This window comes from Bacillus rossius, chromosome 5 (assembly GCF_032445375.1).
Source record: "Bacillus rossius redtenbacheri isolate Brsri chromosome 5, Brsri_v3, whole genome shotgun sequence".
In the NCBI taxonomy this organism is placed as follows: Eukaryota; Metazoa; Arthropoda; class Insecta; order Phasmatodea; family Bacillidae; genus Bacillus; species Bacillus rossius.
In genome coordinates this window covers 4,664,984-4,682,692 of record NC_086333.1, presented here as the reverse complement: position 1 = coordinate 4,682,692, position 17,709 = coordinate 4,664,984, and the positions used below count along the sequence as shown (strand labels likewise).

Sequence of the window (17,709 nt, the reverse complement as noted above, 5' to 3'; positions counted from 1 at the left end):
GAGCCAGCTCGGGCGCCAGGACACTCGCCTGGTACTTGCAGTGAACACAGAGCCAGCTCGGGCGCCAGGACACTCGCCTGGTACTTGCAGTGAACACAGAGCCAGCTCGGGCGCCAGGACACTCACCTGGTACTTGCAGTGAACACAGAGCCAGCTCGGGCGCCAGGACACTCACCTGGTACTTGCAGTGAACACAGAGCCAGCTCGGGCGCCAGGACACTCACCTGGTACTTGCAGTGAACACAGAGCCAGCTCGGGCGCCAGGACACTCACCTGGTACTTGCAGTGAACACAGAGCCAGCTCGGGCGCCAGGACACTCACCTGGTACTTGCAGTGAACACAGAGCCAGCTCGGGCGCCAGGACACTCACCTGGTACTTGCAGTGAACACAGAGCCAGCTCAGGCGCCAGGACACTCACCTAGTACTTGCAGTGAACACATAGCCAGCTCGGGCGCCAGGACACTCACCTGGTACTTGCAGTGAACACAGAGCCAGCTCGGGCGCCAGGACACTCACCTGGTACTTGCAGTGAACACAGAGCCAGCTCGGGCGCCAGGACACTCACCTGGTACTTGCAGTGAACACAGAGCCAGCTCGGGCGCCAGGACACTCACCTGGTACTTGCAGTGAACACAGAGCCAGCTCGGGCGCCAGGACACTCACCTGGTACTTGCAGTGAACACAGAGCCAGCTCGGGCGCCAGGACACTCACCTGGTACTTGCAGTGAACACAGAGCCAGCTCGGGCGCCAGGACACTCACCTGGTACTTGCAGTGAGCACCAGAGCCAGCTCGGGCGCCAGGACACTCACCTGGTACTTGCAGTGAACACAGAGCCAGCTCGGGCGCCAGGACACTCACCTGGTACTTGCAGTGAGCACCAGAGCCAGCTCGGGCGCCAGGACACTCACCTGGTACTTGCAGTGAACACAGAGCCAGCTCGGGCGCCAGGACACTCACCTGGTACTTGCAGTGAACACAGAGCCAGCTCGGGCGCCAGGACACTCACCTGGTACTTGCAGTGAGCACCAGAGCCAGCTCGGGCGCCAGGACACTTACCTGGTACTTGCAGTGAACACAGAGCCAGCTCGGGCGCCAGGACACTCACCTGGTACTTGCAGTGAACACAGAGCCAGCTCGGGCGCCAGGACACTCACCTGGTACTTGCAGTGAGCACCAGAGCCAGCTCGGGCGCCAGGACACTCACCTGGTACTTGCAGTGAACACAGAGCCAGCTCGGGCGCCAGGACACTCACCTGGTACTTGCAGTGAACACAGAGCCAGCTCGGGCGCCAGGACACTCACCTGGTACTTGCAGTGAGCACCAGAGCCAGCTCGGGCGCCAGGACACTCACCTGGTACTTGCAGTGAGCACCAGAGCCAGCTCGGGCGCCAGGACACTCACCTGGTACTTGCAGTGAACACAGAGCCAGCTCGGGCGCCAGGACACTCACCTGGTACTTGCAGTGAACACAGAGCCAGCTCGGGCGCCAGGACACTCACCTGGTACTTGCAGTGAACACAGAGCCAGCTCGGGCGCCAGGACACTCACCTGGTACTTGCAGTGAACACAGAGCCAGCTCGGGCGCCAGGACACTCACCTGGTACTTGCAGTGAACACAGAGCCAGCTCGGGCGCCAGGACACTCACCTGGTACTTGCAGTGAACACAGAGCCAGCTCGGGCGCCAGGACACTCACCTGGTACTTGCAGTGAACACAGAGCCAGCTCGGGCGCCAGGACACTCACCTGGTACTTGCAGTGAACACAGAGCCAGCTCGGGCGCCAGGACACTCACCTGGTACTTGCAGTGAACACAGAGCCAGCTCGGTCGCCAGGACACTCACCTGGTACTTGCAGTGAGCACCAGAGCCAGCTCGGGCGCCAGGACACTCACCTGGTACTTGCAGTGAGCACCAGAGCCAGCTCGGGCGCCAGGACACTCACCTGGTACTTGCAGTGAGCACCAGAGCCAGCTCGGGCGCCAGGACACTCACCTGGTACTTGCAGTGAACACAGAGCCAGCTCGGGCGCCAGGACACTCACCTGGTACTTGCAGTGAACACAGAGCCAGCTCGGGCGCCAGGACACTCACCTGGTACTTGCAGTGAACACAGAGCCAGCTCGGGCGCCAGGACACTCACCTGGTACTTGCAGTGAACACAGAGCCAGCTCGGGCGCCAGGACACTCACCTGGTACTTGCAGTGAACACAGAGCCAGCTCGGGCGCCAGGACACTCACCTGGTACTTGCAGTGAGCACCAGAGCCAGCTTGGGCGCCAGGACACTCACTTGGTACTTGCAGTGAGCACCAGAGCCAGCTCGGGCGCCAGGACACTCACCTGGTACTTGCAGTGAACACAGAGCCAGCTCGGGCGCCAGGACACTCACCTGGTACTTGCAGTGAACACAGAGCCAGCTCGGGCGCCAGGACACTCACCTGGTACTTGCAGTGAACACAGAGCCAGCTCGGGCGCCAGGACACTCACCTGGTACTTGCAGTGAACACAGATCCAGCTCGGGCGCCAGGGCACTCACCTGGTACTTGCAGTGAACACAGAGCCAGTTCGGGCGCCAGGACACTCACCTGGTACTTGCAGTGAACACAGAGCCAGCTCGGGCGCCAGGACACTCACCTGGTACTTGCAGTGAACACAGAGCCAGCTCGGGCGCCAGGACACTCACCTGGTACTTGCAGTGAACACAGAGCCAGCTCGGGTGCCAGGACACTCACCTGGTACTTGCAGTGAACACAGAGCCAGCTCGGGCGCCAGGACACTCACCTGGTACTTGCAGTGAGCACCAGAGCCAGCTCGGGCGCCAGGACACTCACCTGGTACTTGCAGTGAGCACCAGAGCCAGCTCGGGCGCCAGGACACTCACCTGGTACTTGCAGTGAGCACCAGAGCCAGCTCGGGCGCCAGGACACTCACCTGGTACTTGCAGTGAACACAGAGCCAGCTCGGGCGCCAGGACACTCACCTGGTACTTGCAGTGAACACAGAGCCAGCTCGGGCGCCAGGACACTCACCTGGTACTTGCAGTGAACACAGAGCCAGCTCGGGCGCCAGGACACTCACCTGGTACTTGCAGTGAACACAGAGCCAGCTCGGGCGCCAGGACACTCACCTGGTACTTGCAGTGAACACAGAGCCAGCTCGGGCGCCAGGACACTCACCTGGTACTTGCAGTGAACACAGAGCCAGCTCGGGCGCCAGGACACTCACCTGGTACTTGCAGTGAGCACCAGAGCCAGCTCGGGCACCAGGACACTCACCTGGTACTTGCAGTGAGCACCAGAGCCAGCTCGGGCGCCAGGACACTCACCTGGTACTTGCAGTGAACACAGAGCCAGCTCGGGCGCCAGGACACTCACCTGGTACTTGCAGTGAACACAGAGCCAGCTCGGGCGCCAGGACACTCACCTGGTACTTGCAGTGAACACAGAGCCAGCTCGGGCGCCAGGACACTCACCTGGTACTTGCAGTGAACACAGAGCCAGCTCGGGCGCCAGGACACTCACCTGGTACTTGCAGTGAACACAGAGCCAGCTCGGGCGCCAGGACACTCACCTGGTACTTGCAGTGAACACAGAGCCAGCTCGGGCGCCAGGACACTCACCTGGTACTTGCAGTGAACACAGAGCCAGCTCGGGCGCCAGGACACTCACCTGGTACTTGCAGTGAACACAGAGCCAGCTCGGGCGCCAGGACACTCACCTGGTACTTGCAGTGAACACAGAGCCAGCTCGGGCGCCAGGACACTCACCTGGTACTTGCAGTGAGCACCAGAGCCAGCTCGGGCGCTAGGACACTCACCTGGTACTTGCAGTGAACACAGAGCCAGCTCGGGCGCCAGGACACTCACTTGGTACTTGCCGTGAGCACCAGAGCCAGCTCGGGCGCCAGGACACTCACCTGGTACTTGCAGTGAGCACCAGAGCCAGCTCGGGCGCCAGGACACTCACCTGGTACTTGCAGTGAACACAGAGCCAGCTCGGGCGCCAGGACACTCACCTGGTACTTGCAGTGAACACAGAGCCAGCTCGGGCGCCAGGACACTCACCTGGTACTTGCAGTGAACACAGAGCCAGCTCGGGCGCCAGGACACTCACCTGGTACTTGCAGTGAACACAGAGCCAGCTCGGGCGCCAGGACACTCACCTGGTACTTGCAGTGAACACAGAGCCAGCTCGGGCGCCAGGACACTCACCTGGTACTTGCAGTGAACACAGAGCCAGCTCGGGCGCCAGGACACTCACCTGGTACTTGCAGTGAACACAGAGCCAGCTCGGGCGCCAGGACACTCACCTGGTACTTGCAGTGAACACAGAGCCAGCTCGGGCGCCAGGACACTCACCTGGTACTTGCAGTGAACACAGAGCCAGCTCGGGCGCCAGGACACTCACCTGGTACTTCAGTGAACACAGAGCCAGCTCGGGCGCCAGGACACTCACCTGTCTGCGTGCTCGTGTCGAAGAAGGTGCTGGTCGTCTCCACGGTCATGGACGCGATGGTGCCGTCAGTGATCTGCGCACTGGAGTCGCGGCGGCCGCGCGACCGCACCGTCTCGTCGGACTGCGACGACTGGCGGCGGAAGTTGCGGCAGCGGATCATCTCCTCGGTGGTGGACTGGCGCCGGAAGCCGCGCGCGATAAGGATCTCCTCGGTGGTGGACTGGCGGCGGATGGCGGGCGCGTGAGGCGGCGCGCAGGCGCGGCCGCAGGGCGACGGGTCGCGCGAGGAGCAGGTGGAGGACGACTCGGGCGAGCGCGGCGCGCCGCGGTAGCCGCCCGCGATGGACGTGGACTGGCGGCGCAGGCGGCGCGCGCGGCGCGACGGCGAGGGGTCGCGGTCCGGCGAGGGGCGGGGGCGCGCCGAGTCGGGCGACAGCGAGTCTCGCCGCGCCTTGCGGCCCGGTGTGTCCTCGGGGTCGGGCGAGAGGGTGGGCTGCGAGCCGCGGCGGCCCCAGGGCCCGGGCGGCAGGGCGTCGTCCACGGCTGTGGCCTGGCGCGGCAGGCGCGGGTACTTGCCCGGCGCGGGCTCCTTGCCGCTGGAGTCGCGCCGCGCCTTGTAGTACACCTGCAAGCACCGTCCCTTCCCTAGCGGCCGCGCACCAGGCCCGGGTGGTCCAGGAGAAGCTACTGTATCTTGGTGAAGTGGTTTAACTATTATCAGTAGGTCTGTTCAGTGAAACTCTGCACGTTACGTTATAAATATGACACGCATATTACTTAACTACTCAAATATGTTTTGTATTTTTTCTTAACCCTGGTTGCAAAACTTAGACGGTGTTCTTAAATATTTTCATAATGCTTTACTAGTTCATCGCTTAGAGGAAGTTACCTTATAAAACTACAAATCCATACATATTTAATCATTTAATTATTGAAGATTTTAATAGTGGAACTGACAAATTTACCACGTTTAATTTTTCACATGTTATTAAAGCTAAGTATTTATTTTTCTCCTTAATTTAAACTACTTACTTTCATTTCTCTTCCAAAGCAAAGCAATTACAAAACTTTAAAACAATTCACTATGGAAAAAGTTCTGAAATTGAATCGTGTTCAGTATCGTACCTCCTTTGTTTGTAAATATTTTTTTAAATATAATACTATCACCACTTACGTTTGAGGTTTCTGGAAACATCAAAATTAAGTTCGCAATTTTTGTATGCTTAATATTCACACATTATATCTTAATCATACTTCACAATCCATCTAGATTGATTTTTTTTTAATATGGAAACAAATTAACCTCATTTTAACCATCTTAGCAGTTAATCAAAAAATTCACAAACACCCTTTTTATCTACTTTTATGAATTAAAAAGTTCAGTTTCAACCCTCTTCTTAATTCGAATATGTAAAATTATTTTTATGCAGTAAAACAAACACACAATATGTTTTACTTATAATGGCATATTTTGGAATATTTTAAGATTGGGATGATAAGTTTTGAATGGATTCTATTTGTATCTAAAATATTATTGATGGAATTTTGAAAACATGAGGTACACAAAACCAAACATCTTATTTATTGTATATGCCTGGTTTATTAGCTAGTATCAGGTACTAAATTACGGTGGTTTTAAGTTTTATTTATTAAATCAATTATTCTACATTTTCACCCTTAACGGTTTTATTTAATTAAATGTTAGGGACGCTCTGTTTCATGAATATTCTGTAAAATATTTAACAGCAAACTTTTATCTCCAAAAAAATGCCAAGGGGAAATTTTTGAGTCCAACCTAAGTTTCAATTCTAACATTTAAGGTACCAAGAATGAACACAAAATATTCAAACGTTTTTTAAGCCAGTCAAAATATTAATTTTGAAGAAGCTACTGTGTGGTAATTTTTTAATTCATACTGTTATGATTTATTATGTGGAGAGGGATATCCCAATTAAGATTTGTTACACAGTTTTATTGCACAGTTTTATTGATTACCAATATTAACATAAAGAATTTTACTTCAAAGTGCCTAATCACTAAATACTCGCACTTAAATATGTTTATTCCCGAGTCACTCAGTTCTGTCAAATTCTTACAGATCGCACTCCTCACTGGGCCACTCTCCTCGCGCAACTCACGCCACTCTGTCATCCAACTCCGTCGCCGAAATTACCACGGATCTCCGTCGCCAAACTCCGTCACCGAATTCTTCGCCACACTCGCGGCATGTTAGCCACTGTCGCGGGACTCTCGCCGCTCCCAAGAACTCCGTCGCCGAATAACTGTGGCGGAGGCCAGCGTCCCAGATTAAATAGTCCTCTGGCGCCCTTATAGAACTGACGAGCGCAGCTGGGTCCAGTCGCGTCATCCCGCGCCGACCCGACGCCCGAAGCGTCGAGAATAGCGTCGCTCCTCATGTGACCACGCGGCAGCGCGGAATTCCCCAGGCCGCTCAGCGTTAGATAACGGCGCCGGTGCAGGACAGTGTTTTATGATCCGGGGGGAGGGGGAAGCGACGACCCTTGTAATCCGGCTAGGCTCGCGTGGCATATCTTATGTTAGTAGATGGCGCGTGACGTCAGTGGTCGTGCGGAGACGCCAGCCAGTTCTGAACCTAGCATCACGGTCTGGTTTCTTGCGTTATAGTCCGGTCAAAATAGACATATAAATAGTAATCAAATAACAAAAATTCCGACAGAGCTGAATTTTGGTAGAGACCTTGGATACACCAGCAGAAATAAAGTGCCGAAAGTCCCCATAGATCCCATATGTGCTAAAAATATTATTCAATGTGAAAGGTCTAAATGTTCTGTTTTTTTGGGATTTTTCTTAAAAACTGTAAGTTTTATAAAAAATATAGTTCCGAAAAAAATTTTAGATTATAAAATTATCTACAAAAATGTTCCTCATACATTTTTCCCCTAAGAATCACCATTCCTAAGATATTGCCATTATAAAGGTTGAAGGATGAAGGTTGAAGGTTGGTCTCTACCAAAACTCAGCTCCGTCGGAATTTTTGTTATTTGAAATGTCTATTTTGACCGGACTATTAGTAACAATACTTTATATTGCATGTACCATAAGTTTTGCAAAATGTCAGCCTTGGAGTGAAGAGAGCGAAGGAAGAGAGGTACCTTACTATAGTGTAGTAGAGGAAGTAGAGCTAGAAGCCTAAGTAAATCAGGGGAAGGGAATGCATATAAATGAAAATGGCATTCTACCTTCGTATACTACACATTTTTAAATATGTTGAGATAATATAGTTGAAACAGCAACAAAATAATTAACAGTATTAAATTGATTGTAATCAACTTTGAGGTAAAAAAGTGAAAAGAAGTGGATCAAAAAAGTTAAAACAATTACATAATATTTTAGGAAATAAAATTTATTTTTAAGATTAATAAACATAGAGGTCTGTTACTTTGTAAGTAATAATAATTCAACAAACTTCGGATCTAATACCAGCAATTTTGTATCTTTATTTCATTGATGTTACAGGTTTTATGTTTGACAAAAGTACGATTCTCTAAAATGCCTTTATTGTATTGATGATTCAAACTCTTTGCATTGGGTTAATTAACTAACCAACAAATTGTTGTCTTTGTAGGGGCGGTGATTAGTTCTGGTAACTAAATTTTCTATTAATCACACGCATCAGGTGTAGCAGCTTTTCGTACTTGTCTTGTGATTCTCTGTGACCCGCTAAATGGTAGGCCGTAAACTTTCCAGTGTTCAGCTGCGTTTTAACGATTTTAGTGGATGATTTTTACCGAGTGGACACGTTCTTATTTATTGCTCTTCGTTTTAAGTTATTTTCTAGAATTTTTAATGCAGTAGGTTAATTATAATTTTATAATCTTAAGTATTAATCCTCAAAATGTTTGTGTATTAACAAAGGTTTCTCTTGCTGCGACATACTCACATACGTTGTCAGTTGTGCTAACCAAAACCCCTAAGGACACTAGTGTTATGGCTCGGCAAAAACGTTTGTCTGCTGAAGAAGCATGCCGTTTGCTCTGTGAGATACCTTCCTACCATAACAGTGAAATAAATTCTAAAGATAGTAATGTTGATGATACTGTTAGTAATAACTCTGTGATTGCTACTGGCAAAGTAAATCGCACTTTAAACGAAGTATCAAGTAGTAGTAACGAAAGTGATGTTCAAACAACATCTTTCTTGTGCGACTCAATCGCCAGTGATAAATAAATGGAGTGAAAATAATGTTCCAGCCTTTACTTCAGAAAACTGTGTAGTTAAAATACTAAAAGACCAAAAACATGACCTAAATCTTTTTGGCTTTTTTCCATGAGTATTTAAATTAAACACTAATAAATAATTAAGTCTTTCAAAGTAATCTTTATGCTAGGCAGAAAGGTAAACCAATTGTTCCCACATATGCAGCTTAAATCAATACTTTCATAGGAACCATTCTTTTCATGGTCATCACTGTAAATCACAATTTCCAGAGATTATTGGAGCACAGAACCAGAACTGGATGATAGCTACGTGTCGAAACTTATGCTTGTAAAAGTATTAAGTTTCTTTCTGAATAATGCTTGAATGACAATGCTCAAAATCTTCACCGAAACAGTCCAAATAATGTAAAAATCTATAAACGTCGTCCATTTCTCGATCGTCTGCAAAGAAAGTTTATAAATTGTTACCAACCACACAAAAAACTTGCATTAGACGAGTCAACGGTGAACTAAAAAGGATGGTCTACCCTTTAACAATACATAAGTGACAAACCCATTAAAAGAGGATATTAAGAGTGGATGTTTTGTGATGTATCATCGCGTAACTTAAGATATTATTTTTATAATGGAATGAAACGAAATTCACCAGAAGCAGGATTGGGTTCACGAGTGGTTCAGATACTGACAGGTGACCTGGAGGGCAAGAAACATATCATGTATACTGATAAATATTTTACATCATACCATCTCTTCAGCAGCATTAAGTTAAACAAACATATTTATGCTTGAGGAATTATGAATACTAGAAGAAAATACTTGCCAAAACCAAGAGACGAAAGGCAGTAGAAAGTTATTTTAGGGTAAGTAACGATAATGTAGCTGTGTAAAGATGAAAATATAATAGGCCAGTAAATATGGTTACAACTTGCCATGATCTAACAAACGTTTCATCTGGAAATCGCTAAGCAAAGAACGGAGAGGCCATCTCGTTCTGAAAACCTACAACGAAAATATTAATTTCGTAGACAATATTGATAGACTGAAGGAAGACTATGCCATAAATTGGAAAAAAAATTGTGAATGCGGTTTTTTAATTATATAGACTGTTGCATGACCAACGCCTTTATTTTGCACAAATTGGATGAACTGACCAATGAAAACTTTCGAAAGAGTTCATACAAAAGTCTGTTTGCCCCAATGATAATTTCTGTAATTTCAGCATCTTCTTTCACTGCAAGAAAACGTTTCTCTCCTAGCAAGCTCACACAATCCATTTGTAGATGAAAGTATCCGCAACAAGCTCAGCATCTACATTCAAAATCTCGAAAATGCGATGTTTGCTGCACAAGAAAAAGTCTAGTGCGCACAGTGTGAATGTGCAGAGAATGTAAAGTGCCACTGTGTTTAAAAGCAGAAAAGGAATGATTAAAAAAAATATCATATCTGAGTGAAATTTAAATCTTAGTCGTTCTGTAAAAGATAGAAAATATTGCATTAATTCTTAATATATTTTTATTTTTGGTTTTTGTATTGTTACAGTCATTTTTTGTTTTAGCATTGTCACTGTCATTGTTTGTTTTTACTTGTTGCTGTCGCTTTCTCTCTGGAACAAAAATATTTTTTAAATGTCTACGTTTATTCAGGTGTCATGCTGATAGAATGATAATTTTTCTTACATCTGACGAGGGGAGGTCGGCTACTCGTCATCACCGACTTCGTGCGGATGCGAAGTGAAGCAGGGATAGACTAGACATGGGAGCTCCAGATAACCAAGCGTTTAAGAAATAAAATTTCTGTCGTGGATAGGTCAATACATAAGTATTTTATGTTAGCGTAATTTCCAAGCAGTTGTTGACACATCGGCAAGAGTTCGGATACGTAATGCGAGTACCTGTACGGAAGCATTTTTTTAATTTGATGACTTTTCAATTTGTACGATACTTATGCTACAAATGAACCGAATAATGCATGAATGATTTATTTATACTTTTACAAAATGCAGGTTCATAATAATGGAAAATTTGGAATAGTGAATAACTTTTCAACAAGAAATTGTGATTAAAGCTTTCACGAGAACTTCGTATTTCATTGGTTTCATTTGACCTTCGATCAGCCCTCGGCAGCTGTTCATGAACAATAGGTTCTCGGCAGTTTATATATCTACCGAGTAACATGAATATTGCAAGAATATTGCGAGAATATTGTGAACAATATCGTATCAACCAAAATTGTCAGATAGTAAAAGTGAAGATAATGACGTGCCACGCGGTGATAGTCTCCACAGCGAAGCGTCAAATAATCGATTGGAAGCGGTGCTGGATTAGAGTTTACATATTTTGGCCGAAGACAATGTGATCGCATCAGAATGTTCCGCGGTAATAACCAAACAAAAAATTCAAATTGCAAGTGAAAGTTGTAGAAGTTTTATCCCAGTATACGTTTGTGAACGACGATGATTTGATTTAGTCTGAAGATGTCAACGAAGGAGGTGCCCATGAAGCAGTGGAAGGTCAAACTATGACTATAAACCAGAGGAAAAAAAATTAATGAAGATATAGATTTCGTTCCAATCGATAACACAATAAAGGCGGTTAATCTTGCAAAAACAAATACAAAGTGGAATTGGAAGAGTCTGCAATCGAAATGAGCATCTTGCTTGAACTATATGCAAGAATTGGATATTTGGAAAGAACATTTTAAAAAGAACAGAAACCGGAAGCATAAATTCAACACAATAGACACCTGGACATATGACCACTTCGTAGAAGCGCATAGTTGTATCCAAAAGTCACAACACAAAATTTGCGTTAATGGGCACTTGCTGCAATGGGTTATTTTACAAATTTGAAATTTAAAGCCTCTGAAACGTGGGTTAAAGAGTTTAGAGGCATTATAGTTGTCAGATAAAAGTTACAAAATGTGTATTAAAGAGAGAGTTTTACTCTTGAGGAAACCCTCACTGCGGCAGAGAATGTTCGGAATCCCAGATTGTCCTCTTATCCCAAATCACGATCATTATATTGTTATCGACAATGAACAAACAGGAATCTGCTCCGGTACTAGCCTGGGTAATTGGCTTGTATTGGTTCCTTGGCCGGATCACGGGCAATCTGCAAGCACCGATCGGTACACCGGTGGGGGTTTGCAGAATGTGATAGGTTCAGATTGGTGCCAGATGCCAAGATATATGTCAGTGAGGACGCCGCTGGTTTGCTGGTGTTGTTGCTGGGTGGTACCGATGCTTGGATGGGTAGCCCTGGCTTCTCGACAAAGTCTTCTCCGATGCCTCTTGGCCGCGAATCCGTTTCCCTCAACATACGGGACCGCGCCCTGGTCCAGTGGATCAGCCACAAGTGGGAGTACATGCCAGCCCGCAAGATTTATGAACTTGCGCGTTATTAACTCTGCGGAGAAAAAGCTTTGATAATCACACATGAAACAGGTAAGTCAAGAATTCTTATTTGTTTACATCAATCGAAATACTATTTTTAATTTCACATAAAACTAAATATTTACTTTTCTGTTACCAGGTTTCCAGTATCAGTCAACTTATAATCGAACCCAGATCCACGGAGGGTCAAAAGTACTTTTCGTGAAACGAACATATATGAACAACGTAGCCCACTCGTATTCACCGCAATATTCAATGAACCTTTTTGGAAATCTATTGCCAACACTCTATGTGTGCCTACAATAAAGGTACAAGCACTTTTGACCACAGGTGGAAAATATAGGTAGATTAGTAGGTACGTGAAAAAAATATAGGAATGTCCTCATTACTTTTTTAAAATCTGATAAACTTACAACAGTCTTGTAACAAAATATTAAACCGATGTGATGAAGCCCTATGTGCAGGAGAACAAATGTATTTCGTTCATTAGCTCGTGGGGAGGACAAAAATCCACCAATTTACAACGAGGTTTTCCAAAATGAAGGAAGAATTGCCAACGTGCAGTATCAAAGTGATTCTCCCCAAATGCATTTCACTTTTGCAACCCTGCGATATGGTATTTTTATCGTCAGGGAATGAACTTTATCAAAATAATTCAAACCTGCTCTTATATCATAAAAAAAATCAGATGCCAAGAAGACTGTACCAAAAAACTTCATCATACACCACCATATATCCCCGCCAATATTTGGTAACATGATGCGTTCCGTGTGTTTCGCTGCCAAACTGTGCACTGAGAATGATATTTTATGATTTATATCAAGTTTGCATTAATATTTAAAATAATTAAATTCATTGAGTCTCTCTGACAATAAGAGAAATTTTCAATGATAATAGAATTTTTAAGAGCTATTCGCAGCAGATTCAATACAGTGATTTATGTTTTATAACATCTTCCGTTTACCCAGGCCTTTTCTAATTGCTGCAACTAATGTTTGATTCTGCTGGTCAGGTCCCGATAATTCCATTTATAGAAGATTTTTGGTTCTTAATAAAGTGTTGGTGCTTAATGAAGTAAAAATAAAAACATTAAAGGTGACTCAAATAATAACTAAACAAACTGTTATAATTAAATTAAATAAAGATTTAATAAAAAACTTTAAAATTTAATCCATTAATCACCATGTGGTTTATATTATTGATATCTTCATCACTAACATTAAAGTCACAATCATATTAATCCTTAGCTTATGAGTTCTTAGAAATTTTATATCATTACCCGAAGTTTTAATGAAAGATAATTTTAAAACTTAATTTATCTTCTTTATTAAATGCCGAGAAAATAATGATATTTAAAATGTTTAGAGGCAAAATTTGTTCTTATAACAGAGAGTTTTAGTATTTAAGAAATCGTATTGCATTTAACTCCAAATAAAATATTTTTATTTGTTAAAAAGAGTCCTTATAATATTATTATGACTGTGCTAAAAGCTGGGTTCGTAGCGGAGTGTGTCAGCCATGTCAGATGGTGACGCGCTTGACACTGACGTAAGGCAACCCACGCATACCTTTTCTGTTTATAACTACGCCTCAGGGTATTTTTACTGACCCTTCAAGCGGCCTGGGAATTATGCGGGCTTACAGAAGAGGCTGCCGAGCTTGGACTACGTGACTTCACGCCATTCTGGATGTTTCGGGCGTCCGTTTGGCTCGGGATAACGCGACACGTCATAACCACTCTCTTCCATCCTGTAAATACCAAAGCTGGACTCCGTGGCAGTTCCGAGAGTCTGGAGAGTTCCGAGAGTGAAACGCGAAATAGGCGATGAGGGTGACAGACACTCCTTCCCTCTGAGAGGGGTGTGACAAGGTGTGACGGGACCGTGCGAGTGCGCCTGAATAGCAAAAGACTGTGTGTGTGTGAACTGGTGTGAGTTAAGGGGCGAACCACTGTTGAGTATAGCTCCAGTGAGGAGTGTGAACTGTGGAACTTGATAAATATGCATTGAATTGTGAACATACATTTTTAAGTGGGAGTGATTTGTCATCAGACATATAAGTAATATTATTTCATTAGTAATGTAAATATAAATACTTAATAAAACTGTACAGCTACCCCCTCCCATGTATCAATGACACACGAGGTACACTCTCTGGCACCAGATGGTTCTCTACACTGAACCTGAAAATTGGTTACTGGCTGCACCCTAAGGATAAAGAGAAGACTGCTTTCACAATTGGGAGAGGGCTGTTCCAGTTCACTGTGTTACCATTCGGGTTATGCAATTCTCCTGAAGATCTTGAGGGATTCATAGAAATTGTGCTGCATAGCTTGACTTGGAAAGTATGCCTATAACTTGACGATAATATTGTGGTAAGAAATACAGTGAAGGAAAATTTGCGAAACCTTCATGATGTGTTCGACAGACTTTAACATGCACAAATTAATTCCTAAGATATGCTTCTTGCTTCAGCACAAGATAATATTACTAAGACATATTGTATCGTAGGATGGAGTGCGAACAGATCCTGAAAAGATCTGATCTATTAAGGAGTGGCCTCAAACTAAGAATAAGCATGAAGTGAAGACTTTCTAGGGACTCTGAACCTACTATAGGCAGTTTGTACCTTGGTTCTTAGCAATCGTAAAACCATGCAACAGCTGACCAAGAATAAAAGACCATTTATATGTACTTCAATGTGAGACTGCCTTTCAAAACCTCAAGTAATCCCTGTGTACTAGCCCCATACTTGCCTACCCCTATCAATATAGAGAGTATATCCTCGACACAGATGAAAGTGGAGATGGTTTGGGTGCTGTACTTTCCCAGGATAAAGATGTAAAGGAACGAGTAATAGCCTACTACAGTAAAGTTTTATCTAAGCCTGAATGCAACTATTCCATTACATGATAAGAACTCTTGGCTGTAGTGAAGTCTCTGCAACATTTCCACAAAATTTTATATGGCAGAAAATTCCTTTTACACACTAACCATGCCGCACTTATGTGGCTACTACAGTTCAAGAATCCAGAGGGACAATTTTCTAGGTGGATTGAACAGATACATCCAAATGACTGTCGTATATAACACTGGAAAAACAGAATTCTCAGCAATGCCGATGCCCTCTCCTAAATACCTCGCAAAAGGGCAAAAACATTAAGGGAATCGTAAACATTCGGCAGACAACCATAACTTACAAGGAGGGTAAATGGGACAATGCCAACTTGAAAGCAGCACAGCAACAAAATTCTGACCTGACACCTATTATAAGCTGCCTAACGAACAGTATTGGATGCCCATTATGGCATGAGAAATCCAGTAACCTAATGTCTGTGAAAGCTTATTGGGCACAGTGGGACTCCTTATGGGTGGTGAATGGGCTGCTAATGAGGAGAGTTTAAATAGAAAAGTAGTTACCATGCAATTACTCCTTCCAAAGAGTCCAAAAGCAGATGTGTTGAATGAAATCCATGATGGTATTTCTGGTAATCACCTAGGGGTGAATCAAACTCTAGCCAAGAAATGTCAATGCTAATATTGGATGAAGTGTCACCAGGATGTGGAGGCTTGTTGTAGACCATGCCAAGTATGATCGGCTAGAAGAGGTCAACAGCACTGGGGTTGTGAGAAAATGATGGCCTTCAATGTAGGAGCTCCCTTTGAGACGATAATAATCGATATCGCTGGACCATTTTTCAATGGTAGATTCTGGTTGAAATGTATTATTCCAGTAAATAGCCAAGGAGCCACTAAAATTAAGGATGCAATAGTCAAAAATTTCATTTGCAGATTCTGGGCACCAATGGAGCTCCATTCAGAACAAGGCATCAATTTCGTGTCGACAATATTTCAGGAGGTGTGTCGGTTGCTGGGAATAAATAAAACCAGGACTACAGCCCTACACCCTCAGTCTGATGGCAGAGGTTAAACAGAACCCTTGAGAAATAACTTGCCAAGGTTGTGGCCGACTATGAACAGGATTGGTATCAACATATCCAGTTATTTATGATGGCATTTAGGGCTACTATCCATGACTCCACTCGACAGACCCCTGCAAGTATTGTGTTTGGACAGGAGAGGAGGCTGCCCTGTTTGGCCATCCTGCCAAGAGCCGACCAGCACTAGCCATGTCAATCATCTGGAGGAGCATATGGCACTTATACACAATCATGCTCGTAAGAATCTTCGATTAGCAACCAACCGAATAAAGACGATCTATGATATGAAGGATAACTCGAATGGTTATCAGGAAGGCGATTTCATGTGGCTGTACAACCTGCAGCAAAGGGAGGGCAGGTGCCCTAAACTTCAAGCGGCATGGGAAGGCACATATTAAGAGTTGAAATGGATAAATGCTTTGGTCTATTGCTTCCAGAGGGGAAAGAGGCACGAATGAATGTTATACATTTGGAACGATTGAGAGAATATGCCAGAAGAAATTTGTTATCTGTTCGGGGCGAATAGAAGTAAGGTGGGGGCAGTGTTACGAAAGTGAGGGGTAAGGGCGCAACGTGCGCCCGGTGCGTGGTGGCCCCGCACCTCCACTGACGTCACGCGTGCATACCTTCTGTCATTATACTAGCCCGGCTTCGCCAATGTCCCCTTCCTCCGCTTCCTCCTTCCAGGGGCTCTCATCTATCCTTTAGCGGCCGGGCAATTTCGCGTGAAGTTGTGGTTATTCTGGATGCTTCGAGCATCGGGTCGGCCCAGGATGACGCGACACAGCACAACAACTCTAAAAGTTCCAGAAAGACGGTTCAATGGATATAAAATCTGTGACGCTGGCCTCTGCGGGAGTTCCAACAGACGAGATAGTGAAGTGCGAGTTCAATGAGTGGCGTGACGCAGCATGACGGAACTGTGCAAGTGTGAGTAACTGAAGTGAGACTATGTGTGTGGACAGGTGCCAGGTAAGGGGCGAACCACTGTTGAGCCTAGCTCCAGTGAGGAGTGCGAACTGGGAAACTGGAAAGATATTTAGTGACATGTGAACATGCATTTTTAAGTGCGAGTGATTTTTGGTTAGACATAAGTACGATTATTTAATTTGTAATGTAAATATTAGTTCTTATTTAATAAAACTGTACAAAACTTATTTGGATATCAGTAATTACCCGTTTTCACCATTCTTTCGTAACAATATAAATAAATGTGTACACACTAAAGATAAATAATTATAAAAAAGTTTTAAACGTCATGCATGTTGATTAACTGCTGCATGTCATAGATAAAATTTCAAGTTTATTTTAACTTTTGAAACAACGTGAGAACTCTATTTCAAAGCCATATATTTACTTTCATAATTTATTGCTATACGGATCATGTTCAAATACTCTTTCATTGTTTTAACCCCAGACAGTTAAAAAATGCATGGAATAAAGATGATGGTATTCAAACGTAAACTGTTCCTCTACCTAGGGAAGCAGGTATTGTTTGAGCCAGCTTGGAGAGTGGGTGAGGTGAGATGAATTAAGGGTGGAGTCGCAGTGGATGATTACAGGGAAGGAAACGTCTGTCCACATAAAGTATCGCCACCCACGCGATGGAACACACACAGCGAGTTTCCTCTGACTATGCAGCGAAAGATTTGAACAAGTGACGTGACACACTCTAGTGCTGGTGTATGCCATGATTTTTTACTTAATGAATGCCAAGTTCTGC

General features: G+C 45.2%; 1 protein-coding gene across 1 annotated transcript in view; it reads right to left on the bottom strand.

Moving 5' to 3' along the window:
• Window positions 1–17,709, bottom strand: part of LOC134532208 (uncharacterized) — an 806,722-nt gene that overhangs the window by 773,414 nt on the left and 15,599 nt on the right. The window contains exon 3 of the mRNA XM_063368628.1: window positions 4,457–5,081. Coding sequence (XP_063224698.1) covers window positions 4,457–5,081 — 625 coding nt within the window. The remainder of the gene's footprint in view (window positions 1–4,456; window positions 5,082–17,709) is intronic.